The 22,686-nt window shown below is 48.0% G+C and overlaps 2 protein-coding genes across 3 annotated transcripts in view; both read right to left on the bottom strand.

Annotated features, from left to right (window-relative positions):
• The window catches only part of SYT11 (synaptotagmin 11), a 29,316-nt gene extending 7,622 nt beyond the window's left edge, over positions 1 to 21,694 (bottom strand). The window contains exons 1-2 of one of the 2 annotated variants that reach the window (XM_050754598.1): positions 21,374 to 21,694; positions 10,975 to 11,801 (exon numbers count right to left, since the gene is read on the bottom strand). In XM_050754598.1, the coding sequence (XP_050610555.1) occupies positions 10,975 to 11,801; positions 21,374 to 21,407 (861 nt within the window). In that variant the 5' untranslated portion in view covers positions 21,408 to 21,694. The remainder of the gene's footprint in view (positions 1 to 10,974; positions 11,802 to 21,373) is intronic. The other variant, XM_050754603.1, reaches the window with a different exon arrangement.
• The window catches only part of LAMTOR2 (late endosomal/lysosomal adaptor, MAPK and MTOR activator 2), a 334,290-nt gene that overhangs the window by 206,920 nt on the left and 104,684 nt on the right, over positions 1 to 22,686 (bottom strand). The window lies entirely within an intron of this gene.

Raw genomic sequence — 22,686 nt, 5'->3', positions numbered from 1 at the left:
CTGGCACAAAGGAGTTGGGCCTGAAAAGGTAAGCTGTGTTTAGAGAATGGCTGAGAGGTGAATATGCCTGAAGTAGGGGTGGCTGATAGGATGGGTAGGTCAGGAACCTGGAAAGGTGGGCAAGGCTGGAGTAAAGGGCTGTTGGGATACTACCAAAAAGCAGAGTCAGCAGCATCCATACAAGAGGAGGTTGGTGAGTATAGGAGTGGAAACCTGTCATTGTTTTTTTTGAGTCTGTTGCCCAGGCTGAACGACAGTGGTGAGATCTCAGCTTTCTGCAACCTCTACCTCCTGGGCTCAGGAGAGCCTCCCACCTCAGCCTCCCAGGTAGCTGGGACTACACGTGTACACCAACATGCCAGGCTAAATTTTGTATTTTTTGTAAAGACAGGGTCTCACTATGTTGCCCAGGCTGGTCTCGAATTCCTGGGGTCAAGCAATCTGCCCACCTTGGGCTCCCAAACTGCTGGGATTGCAGGCGTAAGCCACCAGGCCTGGCCGGTTGTCATCACTTTATTAAAATGATTATTATTTCAGAGAAAGGTGGAGAATGAACTAAAGTGGAGAAAGACCAACATCAGAAAGCTTAGTTAAGAGGCCGCCGTAGTCGGGCGCAGTGGCTCACGCCTGTAATCCCAGCACTTTGGGAGGCTGAGGTGGGCAGATCACGAGGTCAGGAGTTCGAGACCATCCTGGCTAACATGGTGAAACCGCCATCTCTACTAAAAATACAAAAATTAGCCAGGCGTGGTGGCCGGTGTCTGCAGTCCCAGCTACTCCGGAGGCTGAGGCAGGGGAATGGCATGAACCCGGGAGGCGGAGCTTGCAGTGAGCCAAGATTGCACCACTGCAATCCAGCCTGGGTGACAGAGTGAGACTCTGTCTCTGGAAAATAAAATAAAATAAAATAAAATAAAATAAATAAATAAATAAATAAATAAATGCTGGGCGCAGTGGCGTGTGCCTATAGACCCAGCTACTCGGGAGGATTGATTGAGCCCAGGAGATCAAAGCTACAGTGAGCTGTGATCGAGCCACTGCACTCCAGCCTTAGCCACAGAGCAAGACCCTGTCAAAAAGAGGCTGCTGTGGCTGGGCGCAGTGGTTCACGCCTATAATCCAAGCACTCTGGGAGGCCAAGGTGGGTGGGTCACCTGAGGTCAGGAGTTCAAGACCAGCCTGGCCAACATGGTGAAACCTCATCTCTACTAGAAATAGAAAAATTAGGGCCGGGTGCGGTGGCTCACGCCTGTAATCCCAGCACTTTGGGAGGCCGAGGCGGGCGGATCACGAGGTCAGGAGATCGAGACCATCCTGGCTAACACGGTGAAACCCTGTCTCTACTAAAAATACAAAAAAATTAGCCGGGTATGGTGGCAGACGCCTGTAGTCCTAGCTACTCGGGAGGCTGAGGCAGGAGAATGGCGTGAACCTGGGAGGCGGAGCTTGCAGTGAGCCAAGATTGCACCACTGCACTTCAGCCTGGGTGACAGAGGGAGATTCCGTCTCAAAAAAAAAAAAAAAAAAAAAAAAAAAAATTAGGCCGAGCGCCGTGGCTCACGCCTATAATCCCAGCACTTTGGGAGGCCAAGGCGGGAGGATCACGAGGTCAGGAGATGAAGACCATCCTGGCTAATACGGTGAAACCCTGTCTCTGTTAAAAATACAAAAAGGCCAGGTGCGGTGGCTCAAGCCTGTAATCCCAGCACTTTGGGAGGCCGAGACGGGTGGATCAGGAGGTCAGGAGATCGAGACCATCCTGGCTAACACGGTGAAACCCCGTCTCTGCTAAAAAATACAAAAAACTAGCCAGGCGAGGTGGCGGGTGCCTGTAGTCCCAGCTACTCGGGAGGCTGAGGCAGGAGAATGGCGTGAACCCGGGAGGCGGAGCTTGCAGTGAGCCGAGATCATGCCACTGCACTCCAGCCTGGGTGACAGAGGGAGACTCTGTCTCAAAAAAAAAAAAAAAAAAAGAAAGAAAGAAATAGAAAAAATAGCCAGATGTGGTGGCTTATGCCTGTAGTACCAGCTACTCAGGAGGCTGAAGCAGGAGAATCGCTTGAACCAAGGAGGTGGAGGTTGAGGTAGGCCTTGATCACGCCACTGCACTCCAGCCTGGGCGACAGAGTGAGACTCCATCTCAGAAAAACAGATTCCGTTGTTCTGTAGCAACCTGCTACAGAAGAAATGACTGGGACTGGAACTAGGGCTATGGCAGAGGAGATGGACACGGAGGTAAAATATGTCTCAGGAAGAATTGTCAGGGCTTTTTAGGCTTGGGCAGTTAATTGGCTGTGAAGCCTAGGGAAGAGGGAGGAAAGGGTGGACTATTTCTTATGTTTTTAGCTTTAGAAAGTGGGGATGAGGCCAGGATAAAGAAAACAAAAGGAGGTGAGTTTTGAGGAATGTAGAACACAGTAAGTTAAATTCGGGATAAATCATTGCCCCGCTATCACCTTATTCCTTGTATTCTTCAAAGACCCAAAGAAATGTCATCTACTCCAGGAAGTCTTAAATTGAGCAAAAATAGACTATGCTCATCACCAGCCTTATATACACCACACACTCACAAAAACGACTTATTAGGCACTTACTTATTAAGTGCCAAGCACTCTCCGCTAGAAGCTAGGGCTGAAAAGATGGATACTGAGGAATCCTATCCTTAAGAAGCTCCCAGCCTAGTTCACTATCTACTCAGGTATGTCTGGTGCTGGAAAGAACAGCAGCAGCAAATATGCCAATTAACTCATCAATAAAAAACAAGGAATAAGCCTAATAGTTTGTGCTTTCATTGTAGGCCTTAAGTCATCTCAAGGAATGCAACTGTGACATTTCACATGACTTTAAAAATTTCTTCAGTCGGCCGGGCGCGGTGGCTCAAGCCTATAATCCCAGCGCTTTGGGAGGCTGAGACGGGCGGATCACGAGGTCAGGAGATTGAGACCATCCTGGCTGACACGGTGAAACCCCGTCTTTACTAAAAAAATACAAAAAATTAGCCGGGCGAGGTGGCGCACGCCTGTAGTCCCAGCTACTCAGGAGGCTGAGGCAGGAGAATGGCCTGAACCCAGGAGACGGAGCTTGCAGTGAGCTGAGATCCGGCCACTGCACTCCAGCCTGGGCGACAGAGCGAGACTCCATCTCAAAAAAAAAAAAAAAAAAAAAATTTCTTCAGTCTATGTTTCATCCTAGGAACATGTGGAAATGTCTCTCATAGGGTATAAAAAATAACTAACTAGGCCGGGTATGGTGGCTCACGCCTGTAATGCTAACACTTTGGAGGCCAAGGAGGGCGGGTCACTTGAGGTCAGGAGTTCAAAACCAGCCTGGCCAACATAGTGAAACCCTGTCTCTACTAAAAATACAAAAGATTAGTGGGGCATGATGGTGCACACCTGTAATCCCAGCTACTCAGGAGGCTGAGGCAGGAGAATTGCTTGAACCCGGGATGTGGAGGTTGCAGTGAGCTGAAATTGTGCCACTGCACTCCAGCCTGGGTGAAAGAGCGAGACTCTGTGTCTAAAAAAAAAACTAACCAAGGTTTAAACCCACCCCTTAGCTTTTGAAATTGAAATACAAAAGGGAATCAACTTTAAAAATATTTGCATGGTTTTTCTCTGCTAGAGAGAAGCCCCACATTTTGTTCTTACCCATAACATATGTATTGTCAGCTCTTTTCTTTTTTTTTTTTTGAGATGAAGTCTTGCTCTGTTGTCCAGGTTGGAGTGCAGTGGTGCAATGGCTCACTGCAACCTCCACCTCCTGGGTTCAAGCAATTCTCCTGCCTCAGCCTCCCGAGTAGCTGTGACTACAGGCGTGTGTCACCATGCCCAGGTAATTTTTGTAGTTTTAGTAAAGACGGGGTTCCACTATGTTGGTCAGGCTGGTCTCGAACTCCTGACCTCGTGATCCATCCGCCTCAGCCTCCCAAAGTGCTGGGATTACAGCTGTGAGCCACCATGTCCGGCCTATTGTCAGCTCTTAATTGTGTCCATGGGAAGTACCCTCAGCCAATTTTATTTTATTTTTATTTTTGAGCTAGGGTCTCACTCTGTTGCCCAGCTGGAGTGTAGTGGTGTGATCTTGACTCACTGTAGCCTTGACCTCCAGGGCTCAAGTGATCCTCCCACCTCAGCCTCCTGAGTAGCTAGGGCTACAGGCATGTGCTAACACGCTCAGCTAATTTTTGTGTTCTTGGTAAAGATGGATGGGGTTTTGCTATGTTGCCCAGGCTGGTCTCAAACTCCTGGGCTCAAGCGATCTGCCCGTCTTAGCCTCCCAAAGTGCTGGGAATACAGGTGTGAGCCACCATGCTTGGTCCCTCGGCCAGTGTGTTTTTGGTTTTTTTTGTTTGTTTTTCCCCTCGAGACAGGGTCTTGCTCTGTCACTCAGGCTGGAGTGCACTGGCACCATCTCAGCTCACGGTCACCCCCACCTCCTGGCTTCAAGTGATTCTGGTGTCTCAGCCTCCTGAGTAGCTGGGATTACCGGTGTGAACCACCACGTCTAGGGTTTCTGCCATGTTGGCCAGGCTGGTCTTGATCTCCTGAGTGGAAGCAATCCACCCACCTCAGCCTCCTAAGCTGCTCCTAGGCGTGAGCCACCATGCCCAGCCCTCGGCCAGTTTTGAATTACAGTCTGGTTGCCCTTGCCAACCAGTATACTTCTGGGCTGTTTCATTTTGCTAGAAGTCAGAATGTAATCAGTGAATATAAACTCACTTTTACTATTAGCCACATCAAATGAAAAGTAATCCCGGCCGGACGCGGTGGCTCAAGCCTGTAATCCCAGCACTTTGGGAGGCCGAGACGGGCGGATCATGAGGTCAGGAGATCAAGACCATCCTGGCTAACACGGTGAAACCCCGTCTCTACTAAAAAATACAAAAAACTAGCCGGGCGAGGTGGCAGGCTCCTGTAGTCCCAGCTACTCCGGAGGCTGAGGCAGGAGAATGGTGTAAACCCGGGAGGCGGAGCTTGCAGTGAGCTGAGATCCGGCCACTGCACTCCAGCCTGGGCTACAGACGGAGACTCCCGTCTCAAAAAAAAAAAAAAAAAAGTAATCCCTTATGGAAAAGAAAATTGAATGGATTCCAAAACATTCAGAACTGAGCTATCCAATACAGTAGCCACTAGCTACATGTGCCTATTTAAATTTTTTTTTTTTTTTTTTTTTTTTTTGAGACGGTGTCTCGCTCTGTCTCCCGGGCTGGAGTGCAGTGGCTGGATCTCAGCTCACTGCAAGCTCCGCCTCCCAGGTTTACGCCATTCTTCTGCCTCAGCCTCCCGAGTAGCTGGGACTACAGGCGCCTGCCACCTCGCCCGGCTAGTTTTTTGTATTTTTTTTTTTAGTAGAGACGGGGTTTCACGGTGTTAGCCAGGATGGTCTCGATCTGCTGACCTCGTGATCCGCCCGTCTCGGCCTCCCAAAGTGCTGGGATTACAGGCTTGAGCCACCGCGCCCGGCCCCTATTTAAATTTTAATTTAAATTAAATAAAATTAAAATTATAGTTCCTCAGTTAACACTAGCCACATTTCAAGTGCTCAACAGCGACATGTAGCTAGTAGCTACCACACTGCATGGTGCAAATATAGAACATTTCTATCATCATTAGACAGCACTGATCTAAAAAGGACTTTTGCATGGTTTTGGCTACTGCTCCCCTCTGTTTCCATGAATAATAATAAAATGTTAGCTAGGTTTGATATCAATTTCTGGGGTCATCCTTCAATACTGAGTATCTAAATACTAAATATGCAGTCTTTAACTATGATTCTAACTTTATACACGGAGGAAGGATAGGTGAGGGGAAAAGCAACATTTGATTTTTTTTTTTTTTTTTTTTTTTTTTTGAGACGGAGTCTTGCTCTGTTGCCAGGCTAGAGTGCAGTGGTGTGATCTCGGCTCACTGCAACCTCTGCCTCCCAGGTTCAAGCAATTATCCTGTCTCAGCCTCTGGAGTAGCTGGGACTACAGGCACGTGCCATCAGGCCCAGCTAATTTTTGTATTTTTAGTAGAGACGGGGTTTCGCCATGTTGTCCAGGATAGTCTCGATCTCTTGACCTTGTGATCTGCCTGCCTCAGCCTCCCAAAGTGCTGGGATTACAGGCGTGAGACACCGCGCCCAGACAAAATTTGATTTTAAAAGCACAGTTTTATTTGCAAGAATAACATGAATGACAAGATTATAGCTTAGGTTTCCTGATTACTTATTTAAAATTCTGTATCCTAAATCATATATTCTAGCAAAATCTTTGTAATCAAAATCCCCGTGCCTCTTTCCTAGTGTTTTTGGAAAGTAGACAACTTCTGGTTACCATTTTCATCTTTTTCTCCCTTAAAAATCACTCCTCAGGCAACTGTCCTCCATCTGACCCCTCCTTCACCTTGGGCCATCTCACACTGGCAGCATGCCCGTCCCCACTCAGCACCACTTTGCGATGCCCAAGTCTGTAGCCACAACACCACCTGAATGCCACTCCATCCTGCATTGAAGGCAGTTTAATGTCGTTCCCTCAGGCCCCCTCCTTTTCTCTTTCTACCCAATTCCCATTCCAAGTAGCTATGTCAATGGCTCTTTCTTTCAAAAGAGCCATTGAAGGCTGGGAGCAAGCTCTGTTTCCCAGCCCCTTGGCCTAGTGAGGTAAAGGCCCTGTTGGGGGGCAGGCAAGCAGAAGGACAAGGGGGAGAAAGGATTTTCTCATGCCTGACAGAGCTGCGGGGCTTGGCTGTCTGAGAGCAATCTCCTTGCTCCTTCAGTGGAACAGAGGAACAGGAACAGTGGTCCTAAAGAATACACTCAGAAGAAATAATACTTAGGCAAGGAATAGTCTGTTTTCCTATAATTAGCAGAACCTCTTTCAGAGTGATGTTCTAGCCAAGGAGCCCTTGTATTAGGTGGACCAACATAACCTCAATAAACCCTTCTTGGGGCCAGATGTCCTAAGGGCCACCTCTACCCTAAATCACAACCATAGAAAAACAAAACCTTAACATTCAACCCCATACCCCTTTTCCTCCCTGCAATACACATACATGATCTGTTGCCCAGTCTGGAGTGCAGTTTGTGGTAATAGCTCACTGCAACCTCAAACTCCTGGGCTCAAGCAATCTTCCCGCCTTGGCCTTCCAAAGTGCTAGTATTACAGGTGGGAGCCACTGTGCCTGGCCATATTTTCTTTCCTCTTTCTTTTTTTCTTAAATTTTATTTTGAGACAGGGTATCATTCTGTCATCCAGACTAGAGTGCAGTAGCTTTTTCCTGGTCTGTGTAAGCCAGACCAGGAAAAAGCCTATTACAGCCAGTGTGGCATGGTCCAGGGCAGCTCTAGCTCATGTTCACCTAGGGGAGATCCTACTTTGCTGCAGTAGGGAGGATTTGGGATAGACATTTGCAGCCTGCACTGCTAGGGAACCTAGTGGATGAGTGACTAGGGAGATGACAGCCATGGCTCAGATGGAACATAGTCCTGCCTATGGGCACTGGGTGGGAAAATGGGCTTAGGAAGCCTGGGAGGCTGGAAAGCTCTGGGGTGGTGCTGCACAGGCTCTGGGTGTCCTATCTCGGGCCTCCTCCAGGGCGTGTGTTGCTCAGGATCCTAGCCCTGGCTTATCCCTCCTCAAGGGAGTTAATAAAGTGGAAAGAAATGTGGCTCTTGCCAAGAGCCCCTGGCAGTTTAGCAAATACCATTGTCTGTGCTGTGTCCAGTGCCCTTGATTTGAGACTGTTTTGTTCCCAGCCCAAATCAGTCCCTTTCATTGCCAATCTCTTCCCAGCTGCAGCTTGGCACAGAGCCATATTCCACTCCCAGCCTTGGGCTGCAAGTGTATAGCTGTCTGGAGGAGTTCAGCTGGTTGGTGGCTTTACCAAGGTTGGAGTCACATGGAAGGGTGTACTGGAAAGGCTCCTCCTTTAAGGAGAGGTAGACAAGGGAAGGAGTGGAGGATGGGAGCCGCTGTGAAGGGAATAAGGAAACAGCAGAATGGGTGGGCAGAGCCCTGAGGAAAAAAGATGGGAGGAGAGGGAAGGGGAGAGAAGGGGATGAAACAGGCCCCTGCATCTGTTTCTGTTCACACCTTCTGATTCCAGTCTCAGAGGATGTGAAAACCCCTGCAGTGCTGGACTCTGGGATGTCTCATTGTATCCTGGCATTGAGAACCACAAGATGTGGCAGTGTCTTGTTTATGCTCTGACCAAATGTGTCTAATATTCTTCAAGATTCTTGGACTTCCCTGGCCCCTGTGACAAGAATCTGAGTGTGCCAGGTGGCAGCAGCGGTTCCTTCAGGAAATGAAAGGCAGGACTGGGCTGGCTGCAGGGGGACAGGTGCCTGCTACAGAACAGAGAAGGCAAGAACACACACACGCAGAGTGTGCTCCCCACTGTTGACGACCCAGACTTGACACAGTGCCCTTCTTCGGCAGGCAAACCTTCTTCCTGGGTGCTCACTGCTCACTCTGCACCTGCTAACTTAGGAACCTCTTCTATCCAATCCTGAGCCTCCTGTCTCCCCACTGAGTCCACTGAGGGCTTGCAGGTAAAAAAGGTATCAAGAAATAAGTATGAGGCCGGGCGCGGTGGCTCAAGCCTGTAATCCCAGCACTTTGGGAGGCCGAGACGGGCGGATCACAAGGTCAGCAGATCGAGACCATCCTGGCTAACCCGGTGAAACCCCGTCTCTACTAAAAAATACAAAAAACTAGCCGGGCAAGGTGGCGGGCGCCTGTAATCCCAGCTACTGGGGAGGCTGAGGCAGGAGAATGGTGTAAACCCGGGAGGCGGAGCTTGCAGTGAGCTGAGATCCGGCCACTGCACTCCAGCCTGGGCGACAGAGCGAGACTCCGTCTCAAAAAAAAAAAAAAAAAAAAAAAAGAAATAAGTATGATCTGCCCCCAGGCAGAGCTCTTTCTGGGAGATGTGCAGTTGTTTCTAGTGGCCTCGAAATTCTTTCCTAATCTCCTTCACCAATTCAGTCCTCCCTTGTCTTCCTCCACTTTGTCAAAACAAAATGTAAATATTTACAAACCACATGCATCACCCAGGTATCAAACTTGATTAATAATAGAAATAACAATAGTAGTAACGGTCACAATTTATTGAAGGCTCACTATGTCCTAGTGGCTACATAAAATCATCATCCTACTCTAGTCCCATAAGAAACTGAAACTTCGGCCGGGCGCGGTGGCTCACGCCTGTAATCCCAGCACTTTGGAAGGCCAAGGCGGGCGGATCACAAGGTCAGGAAATTGAGACCATCCTGGCTAACATAGTGAAACCCTGTCTCTACTAAAAATACAAAAACATTAGCTGGGCATGGTGGTGGGTGCCTGTAGTCCCAGCTACTCGGGAGGCTGAGGCAAGAGAATGGCGTGAACCCGGGAGGTGGAGCTTGCAGTGAGCCCAGATCGCGCCACTGCACTCCAGCCTGGGCGACAGAGCGAGACTGCGTCTCAAAAAAAAAAAAAAAAAAGAAAGAAAGAAAGTGAAGCAGCTTGCCCAAGGTCATTTAGCTGATGGAATTTGGACTTAAACTCAAGTCTGATTTCAAAGTCCTTGCTGTTTTAACCACTTACGTTATACCCTGAAAAAGACATGAAACTCTAAGTTTAAAATTTCAGCAACTTCCTTCATAGCACCTACCATACTCACTATAGAGAAACTGCAAAAAATATTTGTCTTTCTCCTCCAATAAAATGAAACCTCTTCAAGAGCAATCATATGCCAGGCATATTATCTCATTTGATTCTCATAACCCTGTAAGGAAGGCAATATTATGAGCTCCATTTTACAGATGAGAAAATAGAGGCTTAGAGGGGTCGAGTAACTCACCTGTGTCACACAGCTGGCAAGTGGTGAGCTGGAGAGTAAAGTCATGCAGTCCAATTCTGGAACCCAAGTGTTTAACTGCAGCATTTGACTGCCTCCCCAGTTGTGGAAGAAATAAATGAACTAATGGGGTTGGATGGGGCTACATTTACTGTACTCCTGAAATGACAACTCAAGAGCCAATGTCCATCCAGTGGGAAGAGGGGGAGAGAAAACAGGAGGGAGGGCCCTCGTCCCTCTTCTAATACAAAGAGGAGGACAGGAGAAATGGAGAGAGGGAAAGTGTCTATGGCAAAGGCTTGGGCCTAGAAGGGTAAAGCAATTCACTGAATTGCATTGTAAAATGGTCATAAGGAGACATATGCATGACGGCTGGGCGCGGTGGCTCACGCCTGTAATCCCAGTACTTTGGGAGGCCAAGGCAGGTGGATCACCTGAGGATAGAAGTTCAAGACCAGCTGGGCCAACATGGTGAAACCCTGTTTCTACTAAAAATACAAAAAATTAGCCGGGTGTGGTGATGGGCACTTGTAATCCCAGCTACTCAGGAGGCTGAGGCAGGAGGATCGCTTGAACCCGGGAGGTGGGGGTTGCAATGAGCCAAGATTGTACCATTGCAGTCCAGCCTGGGGGACAAGAGTGAAACTCTGTCTCAAAAAAAAAAAAAAAAAAAAAAGACATGTACATGGTATCATTTACAACCCTAGGTTAGGTTGGGAAAGGGAAGCTGAGGGAAAAATTACTGAACTATTGTCCTAGCTTCTCAGCTGTGAAAAATAAATTCACTGGAGGAAGATCACATCATTTTGGAGAGGAAATTAGCCCCCATATCCCTGATATGATGGAGGATCTACAACTGGTAGGCCAGCCTGTTCCAAGTAAGCTGAGCATCATCAGGATGCCAACCACTAAGTGAAATGGTGGAAGCTATCTGACCTTCTCTCCTCAGGAAGTTGCTGCTTAGAGGAGACCTAATCTGCCAGGTCCTCTGTCTTACTCTGACCACTGCTTATTCTTGACAGCCAAGAGCTTCCTCTCTATAGCCCTTCTTTGCCACCCATCCCACTCCCCTCCCACTTCCATTTATCCCCTGAGATATTTTCTCCCCCAACCTACCATTGCTCCCCAACACACACTTCCTACTCACCTGGATGTTCCTTTTGATGATGTCCCTGGTCAGTTGTACCTTGCCTGTGCTGGGGTCCACCCCTGCCAGTGGCACCATGACCTCGCCGATGACATCATCCCGAGAGAAGCGGTCAAAGCTGAGGACGAGGAAGTGCAGCACCAGGTCCTGCAGCTGGCTGTAGGGGATGCCATAGAAGGTGAAGGTCTCGTCAAACACAGGGTCCAGGGTCTTCCTCAGCACTCTGGTCTTCACCCGATGCCGCTTGTCAGGAAGGATGGTCATTTTGATGTAGGGGTCAGATCCCTGGGTCTGGTCATCCATCACTGGCAGCCCATGGGCCTCCTGGATTGTCACCACCAGGGCTTTTTTCGGGAAGTTATAGTCCACTGAGAAGGTGAGGGATCCTAGCATGACATCCTCCTCTGGAGATGATGGAGAGGTGGTTTTGCTCTCCCCAGGGGTCAGGCTTGTAATAGGGCTCCTTAGTTCTTCCCCATAGTCCATTTTGATGGGTAATTGGTCTATACAAGATCCAGAGCTAGGCCCCCTGGGACTTTTGTCTCGGCTTAGCAGGCCAGCCTCTGCTGCGTCCACCAACAGGTTCCTACGTCCACCTTCCCTCCCAGGACCATCTTTGTCTCTCCGCACTTTGATGATTTTCTTCTTGTTGCTGAGGGTCTCTGGGTATATGCTGATGCCTTTGAGCATGTGAATAAACTTGTATGGTGGGTTCTTGTGCTTCTTCTCTGCCTGCTGGTGGCAGCATGACCAGACAAAGACGGTCACCGAGACACACACCACCAGCACAGAGGCCCCAATGAGGCCGGCCACCACCGGTGACACATCTGAAGGCAGAGACCAGAGGTGTGTCAGGGCGGGTGGACTTTACCTCCTGTCTAGATTTCCCCTGCTCATTGCTGCTGCTGGAGCCAAGCTAATCTGCAGTCTAGCCTCTAAAGCAAAATGTGCTCATCTGGGCTTCAGAGTCTTTCCCTTCTTTTTTTTTTTTTTTTTTTTTTTTTTTTGAGACGGAGTCTCACGCTGTTGCCCAGGCTGGAGTGCAGTGGCGCGATCTCGGCTCACTGCAAGCTCCGCCTCCTGGGTTCCCGCCATTCTCCTGCCTCAGCCTCCTGAGTAGCTGGGACTACAGGCGCCCGCCACCGCGCCCGGCTAATTTTTTGTATTTTTAGTAGAGACGGGGTTTCACTGTGGTCTCGATCTCCTGACCTTGTGATCCGCCCGCCTCGGCCTCCCAAAGTGCTGGGATTACAGGCTTGAGCCACCGCGCCCGGCCCAGAGTCTTTCCCTTCTATTAGAGGCACCTTCTCCCAACCTCTCCAACAACTCCATGGCTTTTCCTCCCGGCCAAACCTAGATGAAAGGTTTATCTTCTCTAGAAAGCCTTCTCTGAAGCACCCCACTTGACTTTCTGTTCTTTTCTAGACCTTCTCTCAGCATTTATAGACTTGGTTTGCTCATATTGATTTGTGCTTCACATAAAGCTGCTCTGTACGTGTTCCAAGGTCACCTTTTTCATGGGCACCTGTTCACTTCAACTGTTACACAAGATTTTTAGTTTCAGGAGGATATTCCATAGCATCCAGAACAAGGCCTGCATCGACTGACTCACTGTCAGGTAGGGTGGAAGGATGTGGACCTGAGTTTAGATGGTCTTGGTAGGGTGCTCAGGGTGTTAAAAATGGATGGGTGGGCCAGGCACGGTGGCTCACGCCTGTAATCCAGCACTTTGGGAGGCCAAGGCAGGTGGATCACAAGGTCAGGAGATTGAGACCATCCTGGCTAATATGGTGAAACCCGTCTCTACTAAATATACAAAAAATTAGCTGGGCGTGGTGGCAGGTGCCTCTAGTCCCAGCTACTCAGGAGGCTGAGGCAGGAGAATGGCGTGAACCCACGGGGTGGAGCTTGCAGTGAGCTGAGATTGGCCACTGCACTCCAGCCTGGGCAACAGAGTGAGACTCTGTCTCAAAAAAAAAAAAAAAAAAAAAAAAAAAAAAAAAAAAAAAAAAAAAAAAGATGGGTGCCAAAAGAAAGAACTCTGGGTTTATGTACTTTCAAAATATGTTCCAAAATTTTAGCTCCCATGTATATAAAATACAAGGCTGGGTGCAGTGGCTCACACCTATAATCCTGGCACTTTGGGAGGCTGAGGCAGGCGGACTCTGAAGTCAGGAGTTCAAGACCAGCCTGACCAACATGGTGAAACCCCGTCTCTACTAAAAACATAAAAAATTATCCAGGCGTGGTGGCATGTGCCTATAATCCCAGCTACTTGGGAGACTGATGCAGGAGAATCGCTTGAACCTGGGAGGCAGAGGTTGCAGTGAGCTGAGACCGTGCCACTTCACTCCAGCCTGGGCGATGGAAAAAAAAAGTATTCGTCTCAAAAAAAAAAAAACGTATTCCTCCAGGATGAATATATCCATTGTAGGCAAAAATAGGTGTATATGTATATATGTGTGTGTGTGTGTATATATACATGCATGTATTTATTTATACATATATTATTCTAAATAGGAAGAAATAGGGACTTTCTCTTTTCATTATTATTACCTTAATAAATCATTCGCTGGAAGACATAGGAGTTTTCTTCCCTATTAGTGGAAAATGTCAGATCTTTGCTCAAATGTCACCTTCTTAGGCCTTTCCTCACTCCCCTATTTAAAAGTGCAATCTTCTCCATTCTTGCCACCCACTCTTCCTAGCCTTAATTTTTTCAACATGCCTTGTCATTATCTCTCTCTGATACACATACCCCTATACATGTAAGAAAAAAAATATAAAATACATACACAAATATGTAAGAATAAACACCCCCACACACATTATTTTACAATTCATTATTTATCTTCACTAGAATATAAGTCTCATGAGGACAAAAATTTATGTCTGTTTTGTTCATTGCTGTACCCTCAGCACTTAAAACACATAGCAGGTACTTAATATGTATTTGTTGGATGAACAAATAACTAAAGAGAAATAGGCCGGGTGTGGCAGCTCACGCCTGCTATCCCAGCACTTTGGGAGGCCGAGGCAGGCAGATTACCTGAGGTCAGGAGTTCAAGACCAACCTGGCCAACATGGCGAAACCCTGTCTCTGCTAAAAAAAATACAAAAATTAGTCAGGTGTGGTGACACACACCTGTAATCCCAACTACTCAGGAGGCTGAGGTGGGAGAATCACTTGAACCCGGGAGGTGGAGGTTGTAGTGAGCAGAGATCGTGCCACTGCACTCCAGCCTGGATGAAAGACTGAGACTCCATCTCAAAAAAAAAAAAAAAAAAAAAAAAAAGAGAGAGAGAGAGAGAGAGAAATAGATGGTTTTTTTTGTTTCCCTTACCCTAGTCTTATCTTTTCCCGCACAAATTGGACCCTCAAGTTTTTTCGCTCCCTCAAGTTCACTGAGGCTAAGTTGGGTTTAGGCCTTAAAGGTCCAGATAAGGTCTATAGTTTTCCACTTTACTTTTTAGGGGACCATTTGGAAGGGAGGGAGAACTAAGGAAATAAATGTAGCCTGGGCAACATGGCAAAACCCCATCTCTACCAAAAAAATTACAAAAATTAGCAGGGCATGGTGGCACATGCCTGTAGTCCCAGCTATTTGGGAGGCCAAGGTGGGAAGATCACTTGAGCCCGGGATGTGGAGGTTGCAGTGAGTTGAGATCATGCCACTGCACTCGAACCTGGGCAACAGAGCGAGGAAAAAAAAAAAAGAAATAGACATAATTCCAGCATTTTCCAGATTCTTTTTGGAACATTCTTTTTTTTATTTTTTGAGATGGAGTTTCGCTCTTGTTGCCCAGGCTAAAGTGCAATGGCGCGATCACAGCTCACCGCAACCTCCGCCTTTCAAGTTCAAGTGATTCTCCTGCCTCAGCCTCTCCAAGAGCTGGGATTACAGGCGTGAGCCGCCGTGTCCTGCCTGAAACATTCTTGTATCAGGCATCTGTGCAGCTCACTGCTTCACTTTTTGTGAGCCTGAAACCTCACTGGATGAGAGAAGTATTTCCTGTCTGCCCCAAGTAAGATAATGTTCCCATCATCCTTCCTTATTTTTCTTCATGGAGCTTATTATCCTGTCATATATTTATCATCTGTCTTCGATCACTAGACAAGCTTAATAAAACAGCAACTCTGTCTGTTTTGTTCACTGCTATAGTCCCAGGTCCTAGAACTATGCGGTACATAGTAATTGTTCAGTGAACAAAAGAGTCAGTGAATTCAAAACAGCCTCCGAAGATTAGAAAGAGAGGATTGAGGCCGGGTGTGGTGGCTCATGCCTGTAATCCCAGCACTTTGGGAGGCCAAGGTAGGCAGATCATCTGAGGTCAGGAGTTTGAGACCAGCCTGGCCAACATGGTGAAACCCTGTCTCTACTAAAAATGTAAAAAGTAGCCAGGCATGGTGGCAGGTGCCTGTAATCTCAGCTACTCAGGAGGCTGAGGCAGAGAACTGCTTAAACCCAGGAGGCGGAGGCTGCAGTGAGCTGAGATTGTGCTACTGCACTCCATTCTGGGTGACAGAGCGAGACTCCATCTTAAAAAAAAAAAAAGGGATTGAGTTAAGATGATTATATATATCAGGGATAAATGCAAATTTCTATTTGGACTTGAAAACCTATTTATAGTCAATAACCTCACTGATGAGTCAAAAATGACTTAGGAATTTAGGCAACCACAAGCTTGGACTATAATTAGTATAATGCCTACTATTTTCCCTTCTATTAGAGGTATCCTTTCCTATCCTCTCCAACGAATCCATATCTTTTTCTTCCCTCCAAACCTGGATGAAAGGTTTATCTTCTCTAGAAAGCCTATGGGCACGATAAGCACAATACTATGAGCATAATGTCCAGATTACATGAGAGGCAGGTATAATTTCATCTGCACTGGTCATAATACACATGTAATATTGTGTATCGCAGTGACAATGATAAAACTGCTATTTTTTGTGTAAATTTATATGTCCCTGCCAGGCATTGTGGTAGAGCTTACTTTTTTTTTTCTTTTGAGACAGGGTCTCATTTTATTGCCTAGGCTGGAGTGCAGTGGCACCAGCTTGGCCCACTGCAACCTCCACCACCTGGGCTCAAGTGATCCTCCTTCCTCAGCCTCCTGAGTAGCTGGGACTACAGGCACATGCCACCACACCTGGCTAATTTTCGTTTTTTTTTTTTTTTTTTTTTTTTTTTTGAGACGGAGTCTCGCTCTGTCGCCCAGGCTGGAGTGCAGTGGCCGGATCTCAGCTCACTGCAAGCTCTGCCTCCCGGGTTTACGCCATTCTCCTGCCTCAGCCTCCCGAGTAGCTGGGACTACAGGCGCCCGTCACCTCACCCAGCTAGTTTTTTGTATTTTTTTAGTAGAGACAGGGTTTCACCGTGTTAGCCAGGATGGTCTCGATCTCCTGACCTCGTAGTCTCAGCCTCCCAAAGTGCTGGGATTACAGGCTTGAGCCACCGCGCCCGGCCAATTTTCGTATTTTTTATAGAGATGGAATTTCACCATGTCGCTCAGGCTGGAGTGAAGTAGCATGATCACAGCTTACTGCAGCTTTGACCTCCCCAGTTCAAATGATCTTCCTGCCTCAGCCTCCTGAGTAACTGGGACTACAGGCATGTGCCATCACGCCCAGCTAATTTTTTTTTTTTTTTCCTGAGATGGAGTCTTGCTTTGCCCAGACTGGAGTGCAATGGCGTGATCTCAGCTCACTGAAACCTCTGCCTCCCGGGTTCAAGCGATTCTCCTGCCTCAGCCTCCTGAGTAGCTGGGATTACTGGCACGTGACACCACGCCCGGCCAGTTTTTGTATTTTTAGTAGAGACAGGTTTCACCATGTTGGCCAGGCTGGTCTTGAACTCCTGACCTCAAGTGATCTGCCAGCCTTGGTCCCCCAAAGTGCTAGGATTACAGGTGTGAGCCACCATGCCCAGCCAATTTTTAAATTTTTTTTAGAGATGAGTCTTCACTATATTGCCCAGTTGGTCTTGAACTCCTGGGCTCAAGCAATTCTCCCGCTTTAGTCTCCACCAAATTGCTGGGATTACAGGTGTAAGCCACCATGCCTAACCAAGGAAGAGTTACGTTTTATTTAAAATTATATATATTTATTATTATTATTATTTTAGAGACATGGGCTTACTCTGTGGCCCAGGCTGGAGTGCAGTGGTGCAATCACAGCTCACTGCAGTCTTGAACTCCTGGGCTCAAGCAAATTTACTACCCTAGACTCCTGAATAGTTGGGACTACAGGCCCATGCCACTATGCCTGGTTAATTAAAAAAAAAGTTTTTTTTAGAGACAAGGTGCTATGTTGCCCAGTCTGGTTTCGAATTCCTGGCCTCAAGATCCTCTTTCATCAGTCTCTTGAGTTGCTGGAATTATAGGCATGATCCACTGTACCCAGATACATTTTAAAATAATATAGATAAGGAGCAAAACATTATTAACAAAATAAATCAAGATGACTATGTCTATATCCATACCGAATAATACTAGTGTTTAGTCTCAAAGTATTAAATGAAATAGCTTTTAGGGAAAGTTTTCACAAAATGGAGACAGCCTTGGTAGTAAGATACTTGAAGGCAGGCAGGAATATCCTATGGATCTTTGAATCTCTCAGAGTCTCTCTTTTTTTTTTTTTTTTTTTTTGAGACGGAGTCTGGCTCTGTCACCCAGGCTGGAGTGCAGTGGCGCGATCTCGGCTCACTGCAAGCTCCGCCTCCCGGGTTTACGCCATTCTCCTGCCTCAGCCTCCCGAGTAGCTGGGACTACAGGCGCCCGCCACCTCGCCCGGCTAGTTTTTTGTATTTTTTAGTAGAGACGGGGTTTCACCGTGTTAGCCAGGATGGTCTCGATCTCCTGACCTCGTGATCCGCCCGTCTCGGCCTCCCAAAGTGCTGGGATTACAGGCTTGAGCCACCGCGCCCGGCCTCTCAGAGTCTCTTGCTTCTAATAGGAGTTCAGTAAATATTTGGTTGAACAACTAATTGGATTCAGTTGCCAATAAGAATGGGCACAGCCTAAGGAAGTGGCTCTCCATTCATCAATCAGGTGCTTTCCTGCAAATTGCTTGCTACTCATTAGTGAAACTGAACATTGTCTCTATTAGAAGAGGAAGACAGGAAACTACCAAGACAGGCATATTTTTAAGAATAATCATAAAGAGAGATCTGAAGGCTGATAAGGAGACACCTGGGCAATTCTTTTGGCTCTATCACAGATTTATTCTCTGCAGCAGTGAGTGGCGGGGGAGCAGGAACCCACTGCTGCTTACATGTTTACAATGCATCAACTTTTATTGTTAGAAAATGGAGGCCGGGCGCGGTGGCTCAAGCCTGTAATCCCAGCACTTTGGGAGGCCGAGGCGGGTGGATCACGAGGTCAGGAGATCGAGACCATCCTGGCTAACGTGGTGAAACCCCGTCTCTACTAAAAATACAAAAAACTAGCCGGGCGAGGTGGCGGGCGCCTGTAGTCCCAGCTACTCGGAGGCTGAGGCAAGAGAATGGCGTGAACCCGGGAGGTGGAGCTTGCAGTGAGCTGAGATCGCGCCACTGCACTCCAGCCTGGGCGACACAGCAAGACTCCGTCTCAAAAAAAAAAAAAAAAAAAAAAAAAAAGAAAATGGAGATACGGTAGTAAAGAGAGAAGATGAAGAATTCTCATATTCCAGGAGGATAGAGAAGGAAAGGAAGAGAAACAGATGAACGCGTCTTTGAATTATCTAGGTGTTCCCCCTGGCCTTGTTTCCTATTTTTGCTGTCCTTTCTTCATTTTAGTATTTGTTGACTCTTGCCTCTCTCCCTGAAACCCAAGACAATGAGCTAGAAACATCAAAGATATTGAAACCTAGAGCTCTCTGTCTTGCTTTAGTCAAAAGCTTGGTGGGAAATGGAAGTTGAAACTAATGGCTGAAGTGAGTATTTTAAAGTAGCTATAAATTGCAGTGACCTGTGATTCTCGCTCCTTTTGTCCTCCATGGTCATAGATAATTGAGTGTTGGCTTGGTGTATCACCCAAGTGCTGTGGCATTTGAAATGAAGTACTCTATGAGATGTGAAAAATTTGGAAGTGGTAGTTCTCTATGTAGAAGACCCTCTGTAATGGTTTAAAAAACTGCAAGACACACTGGGCTATTGGCCAGCTCCTTCAGCTTCTGACCAGAACTGCTTTTATTGATACCCCCTTTCCTAAACATAGCCTTTCACTGTCAAGTAGGCCAATATAATACAATGGAATGAGAATAAATTTTGGTTTCAGCCAGACATTGGTTTAAATTCTAGCACTGGCCAGGTGCAGTGGCTCAGGCCTGTAATCCCAGCACTTTGGGAGGCTGAAGTGGGCAGATCATCTGAGGTCGGGAGTTCAAGACCAGCCTGACCAACATGGAGAAACCCCGTCTCTACTAAAAATACAAAATTAGCCGGGCGTGGTGGCACATGTCTGTAATCCCAGCTACTTGGCAGGCTGAGGCAGGATAATCACTTGAACCCAGGAGGTGGAGGTTGTGGTGGGCCGAGATCATGCCATTGTACTCCAACCTGGGCAACAAGATTGAAACTCTGTCTCAAAAACAAAAACTAGCACTACCTTTACTCATTTGTTTGACTTTAGCCAAGTTATTTTATTTCTGAGCCTTGGTTTCCTTGTCTGGCAAGTATATATAATAATACATACAGTCAAGGGTATTTGTTAGGATTAAATAAAATGTAGTATGTAACAGGCTGATACAATTTATTTTCCCTTTTCCAATAATAGTCCCTCTAAGAGAAATCACTGTATTATGTTCCACACCATCTCCTTTTTCAAGGATTCTGGAATTGCAGTTAGGGAAAGGAATCTGTTGGAAGGGCATAAGAAGAAAAAGAACAGGAAGAAATCATGGATTGCTCATGTGATCATGAAAGGGACTTTTGTTTTGGGAACTTAGAACTCAAAGAATAAAGATGCGGAAGGTGAAGTGGAAGAAAAAATACAATCAAGATTTAGCCTTGGGGAATAAGTGAGAACAAGTAGTTAATGAGTGTGAAGATCTGTTATCTGAATACATCTGATTTGATTTCTTCTTCCTTATTCTGAGAGGATAGAACACACTGGGTTCTGCTCATTTCACTGCACCTCTTATTCAGGAATGAGAAAAGCCATTTCCTAGCTGGATTGTGTCTCCACCCTAAAAACTGGAGTCCCGATGCTCAAACCTTCTGGATTGTCTGAGGAATAGAATCCCTGAAGGAATAAGAAGGTTCTTTGGCAGCAACTCTCACTGGCTTCCCCCTTCTAAACTGCAGTAGAATTAAGGAGAAGCAGGGCAATTATATTTTATTTTTTTGGCCAGGAAAGCATAACACAGGAAGTTTGCTCCTTTAGCATATACCGGAGGAGTCCCCAAAGAGGAAAAAACTTCCTTCTCAAGCTTGTCTTTGCCACCTTCTTCCCTATTTTCCACTCCACTTTCTGCTCCGGGAGTGTAAAACTAATCTTGGAGCCCACAGGGCTGGGTCGGGGACCAGCCGCTCTGAAATGACGTAATGCTTTCTGCGGTACACAAAGCGGCCTCCCCCAGGCTGGGCCTCTTTCGCCCCTCCCCCTCCGGCCTGGATCGCGCCCCCGCCAGCATCAACGCGGGTTAGTCCCCCTTTTTGAAAAGCCGGCCCAGGGAAACAGGGAACAAAGGCCCCGGAAGGACAGCCTCGGCGCTGCCAGGAGGCCCAGAAATAGACATCACGTCATCCCCCAGCCCAGCAGCGCCAAGCGCCATTTGGTAGCATCGGATGGACCCCACCATTACAATGCAGAATGGAACTTGCAGGGCTCACGTTTCCTCCTAGCTCCAGCATCCAGCTGACCGGCTTAAGGAGTGGCTTCCTTTTTGCTCCCCACCCCCGCACCCCTCTTTCCCCAGAGGCCGCCGCGTCCCCTGGCTGCCAGCCACACGGCCCACAGTCTCCAAGCTGCCATCTTGATGCCCCATCCCCCTTGTCACCTCCCTCCCCCGCAGCCCTTAGGAATGGGAGGGGGAGGAAGGGGCACCGCCCTGCGTGCCCCAAGGGGGAGGGCTCGTCCTACCCCACCTCTCCTCCCCCAGAAGGAGGGGTTCACATCCTCCGCACGCTTGCTGTTTCTCACCTCCAGCAGTGCTGACAGTGCACCATACAAGGTTTTAGCATCCTGGACTTCCCCACCCTCGGTGTGGCTCTGGGTCTGCCAGTCCCTGCAGCCCATAGCTCAAGTTCATGCACTGTCAACTGCCCACTACCCACCACCACAGGCCCGATTTTAGCGAGGCTGGCACTTTGAAGGCTCTGGTCTGGGCTGCATTCTCTGCCCTGCCGCTGGGCCCCCTTGGCCTTGCACCCATTCTGACCACCTCAAGCTTAGTTTTCCCGAGTCTACTTACCAAAGCTAGGTCGGATATTGGTGATCTCAGCCATGTCGTAATCAGAGGCTGTTGCTATAACGTTTTTGCAATGGTGAGACAACTCTGGGCACCCTCGGTCAGTACCGAGGCCGCAGCTGTAGAGCTCTAGGTCAGGGAAGGGGGAAGGTATCCAGCGGACGCCTCCTGCGACGGTCCGGCCCCTAGTTGTCAGCTGCGCTCGGCTCTTAACGATGCTCCGGGGATGCGCTGAGCTAAGGATGCAGGTGCAGTCAGACTGGTCCTGATGCGAGGTAGGCTCCGCCTTCTTCCGAATGGTCCTCGGAAGAAGACTCCGCCTCTGCCCGAAAGATTACGGAAGTCATACCACGCCCCTTCCGGAAGATCTCCGGGAGGGTACTCCTCCCACCGCCGAGTTTTCCCGTGAATGAGGCCCCGCCCACTGACGGGCTGTGGTTCCAAAACGAGAAAGTTCTGAGGAGTAAGAAGCGTTGGTAGATTATTTTTTATTATTATTTTTTTGAGACAGAGTCTCGCTCTGTCGCCCAGGCTGGAGTGCAGTGGCCAGATCTCGGCTCACTGCAAGCTCCGCCTCCCGGGATCACGCCATTCTCCTGCCTCAGCCTCCCCAGTAGCTGGGACTACAGGCGCCCGCCACCTCGCCCGGCTAGTTTTTTGTGTTTTGTTTTTTTTTTTTGTTTTGTTTTTTTTTTTTTTTTTTTGAGACGGAGTCTGGCTCTGTCACCCAGGCTGGAGTGCAGTGGCGCGATCTCGGCTCACTGCAAGCTCCGCCTCCCGGGTTTACGCCATTCTCCTGCCTCAGCCTCCCGAGTAGCTGGGACTACAGGCGCCCGCCACCTCGCCCGGCTAGTTTTTTGTATTTTTTTTTTAGTAGAGACGGGGTTTCACCGTGTTAGCCAGGATGGTCTCGATCTCCTGACCTCGTGATCCGCCCGTCTCGGCCTCCCAAAGTGCTGGGATTACAGGCTTGAGCCACCGCGCCCGGCCGTTTTTTGTGTTTTTTAGTAGAGACGGGGTTTCACCGTGTTAGCCAGGATGGTCTCGATCTTGTGACCTCGTGATCCGCCCGTCTCAGCCTCCCAAAGTGCTGGGATTACAGGCTTGAGCCACCGCGCCCGGCCGCGTCGGTAGATTATTACATGAAATCCTCCGATTTCAGTTTCCTGGGCTTTAATACAGCAGCAAAATGTTCTCGGTCCTGAGTTCCAGAATTTTGAGAAAATAAAATTGTGTACTGCCTGGATTTCAGTATCGATTGCCATCATTATGCTTTCTGAGACTGCTAAAGGTTATTACGGAACTTTTTTTTAGGC

Source organism: Macaca thibetana, chromosome 1 (genome assembly GCF_024542745.1).
Source record: "Macaca thibetana thibetana isolate TM-01 chromosome 1, ASM2454274v1, whole genome shotgun sequence".
NCBI classification, from domain to species: Eukaryota; Metazoa; Chordata; class Mammalia; order Primates; family Cercopithecidae; genus Macaca; species Macaca thibetana.
Note: the sequence above shows the minus strand (reverse complement) of the source record. Positions and strands in the feature narration are given on the sequence as shown.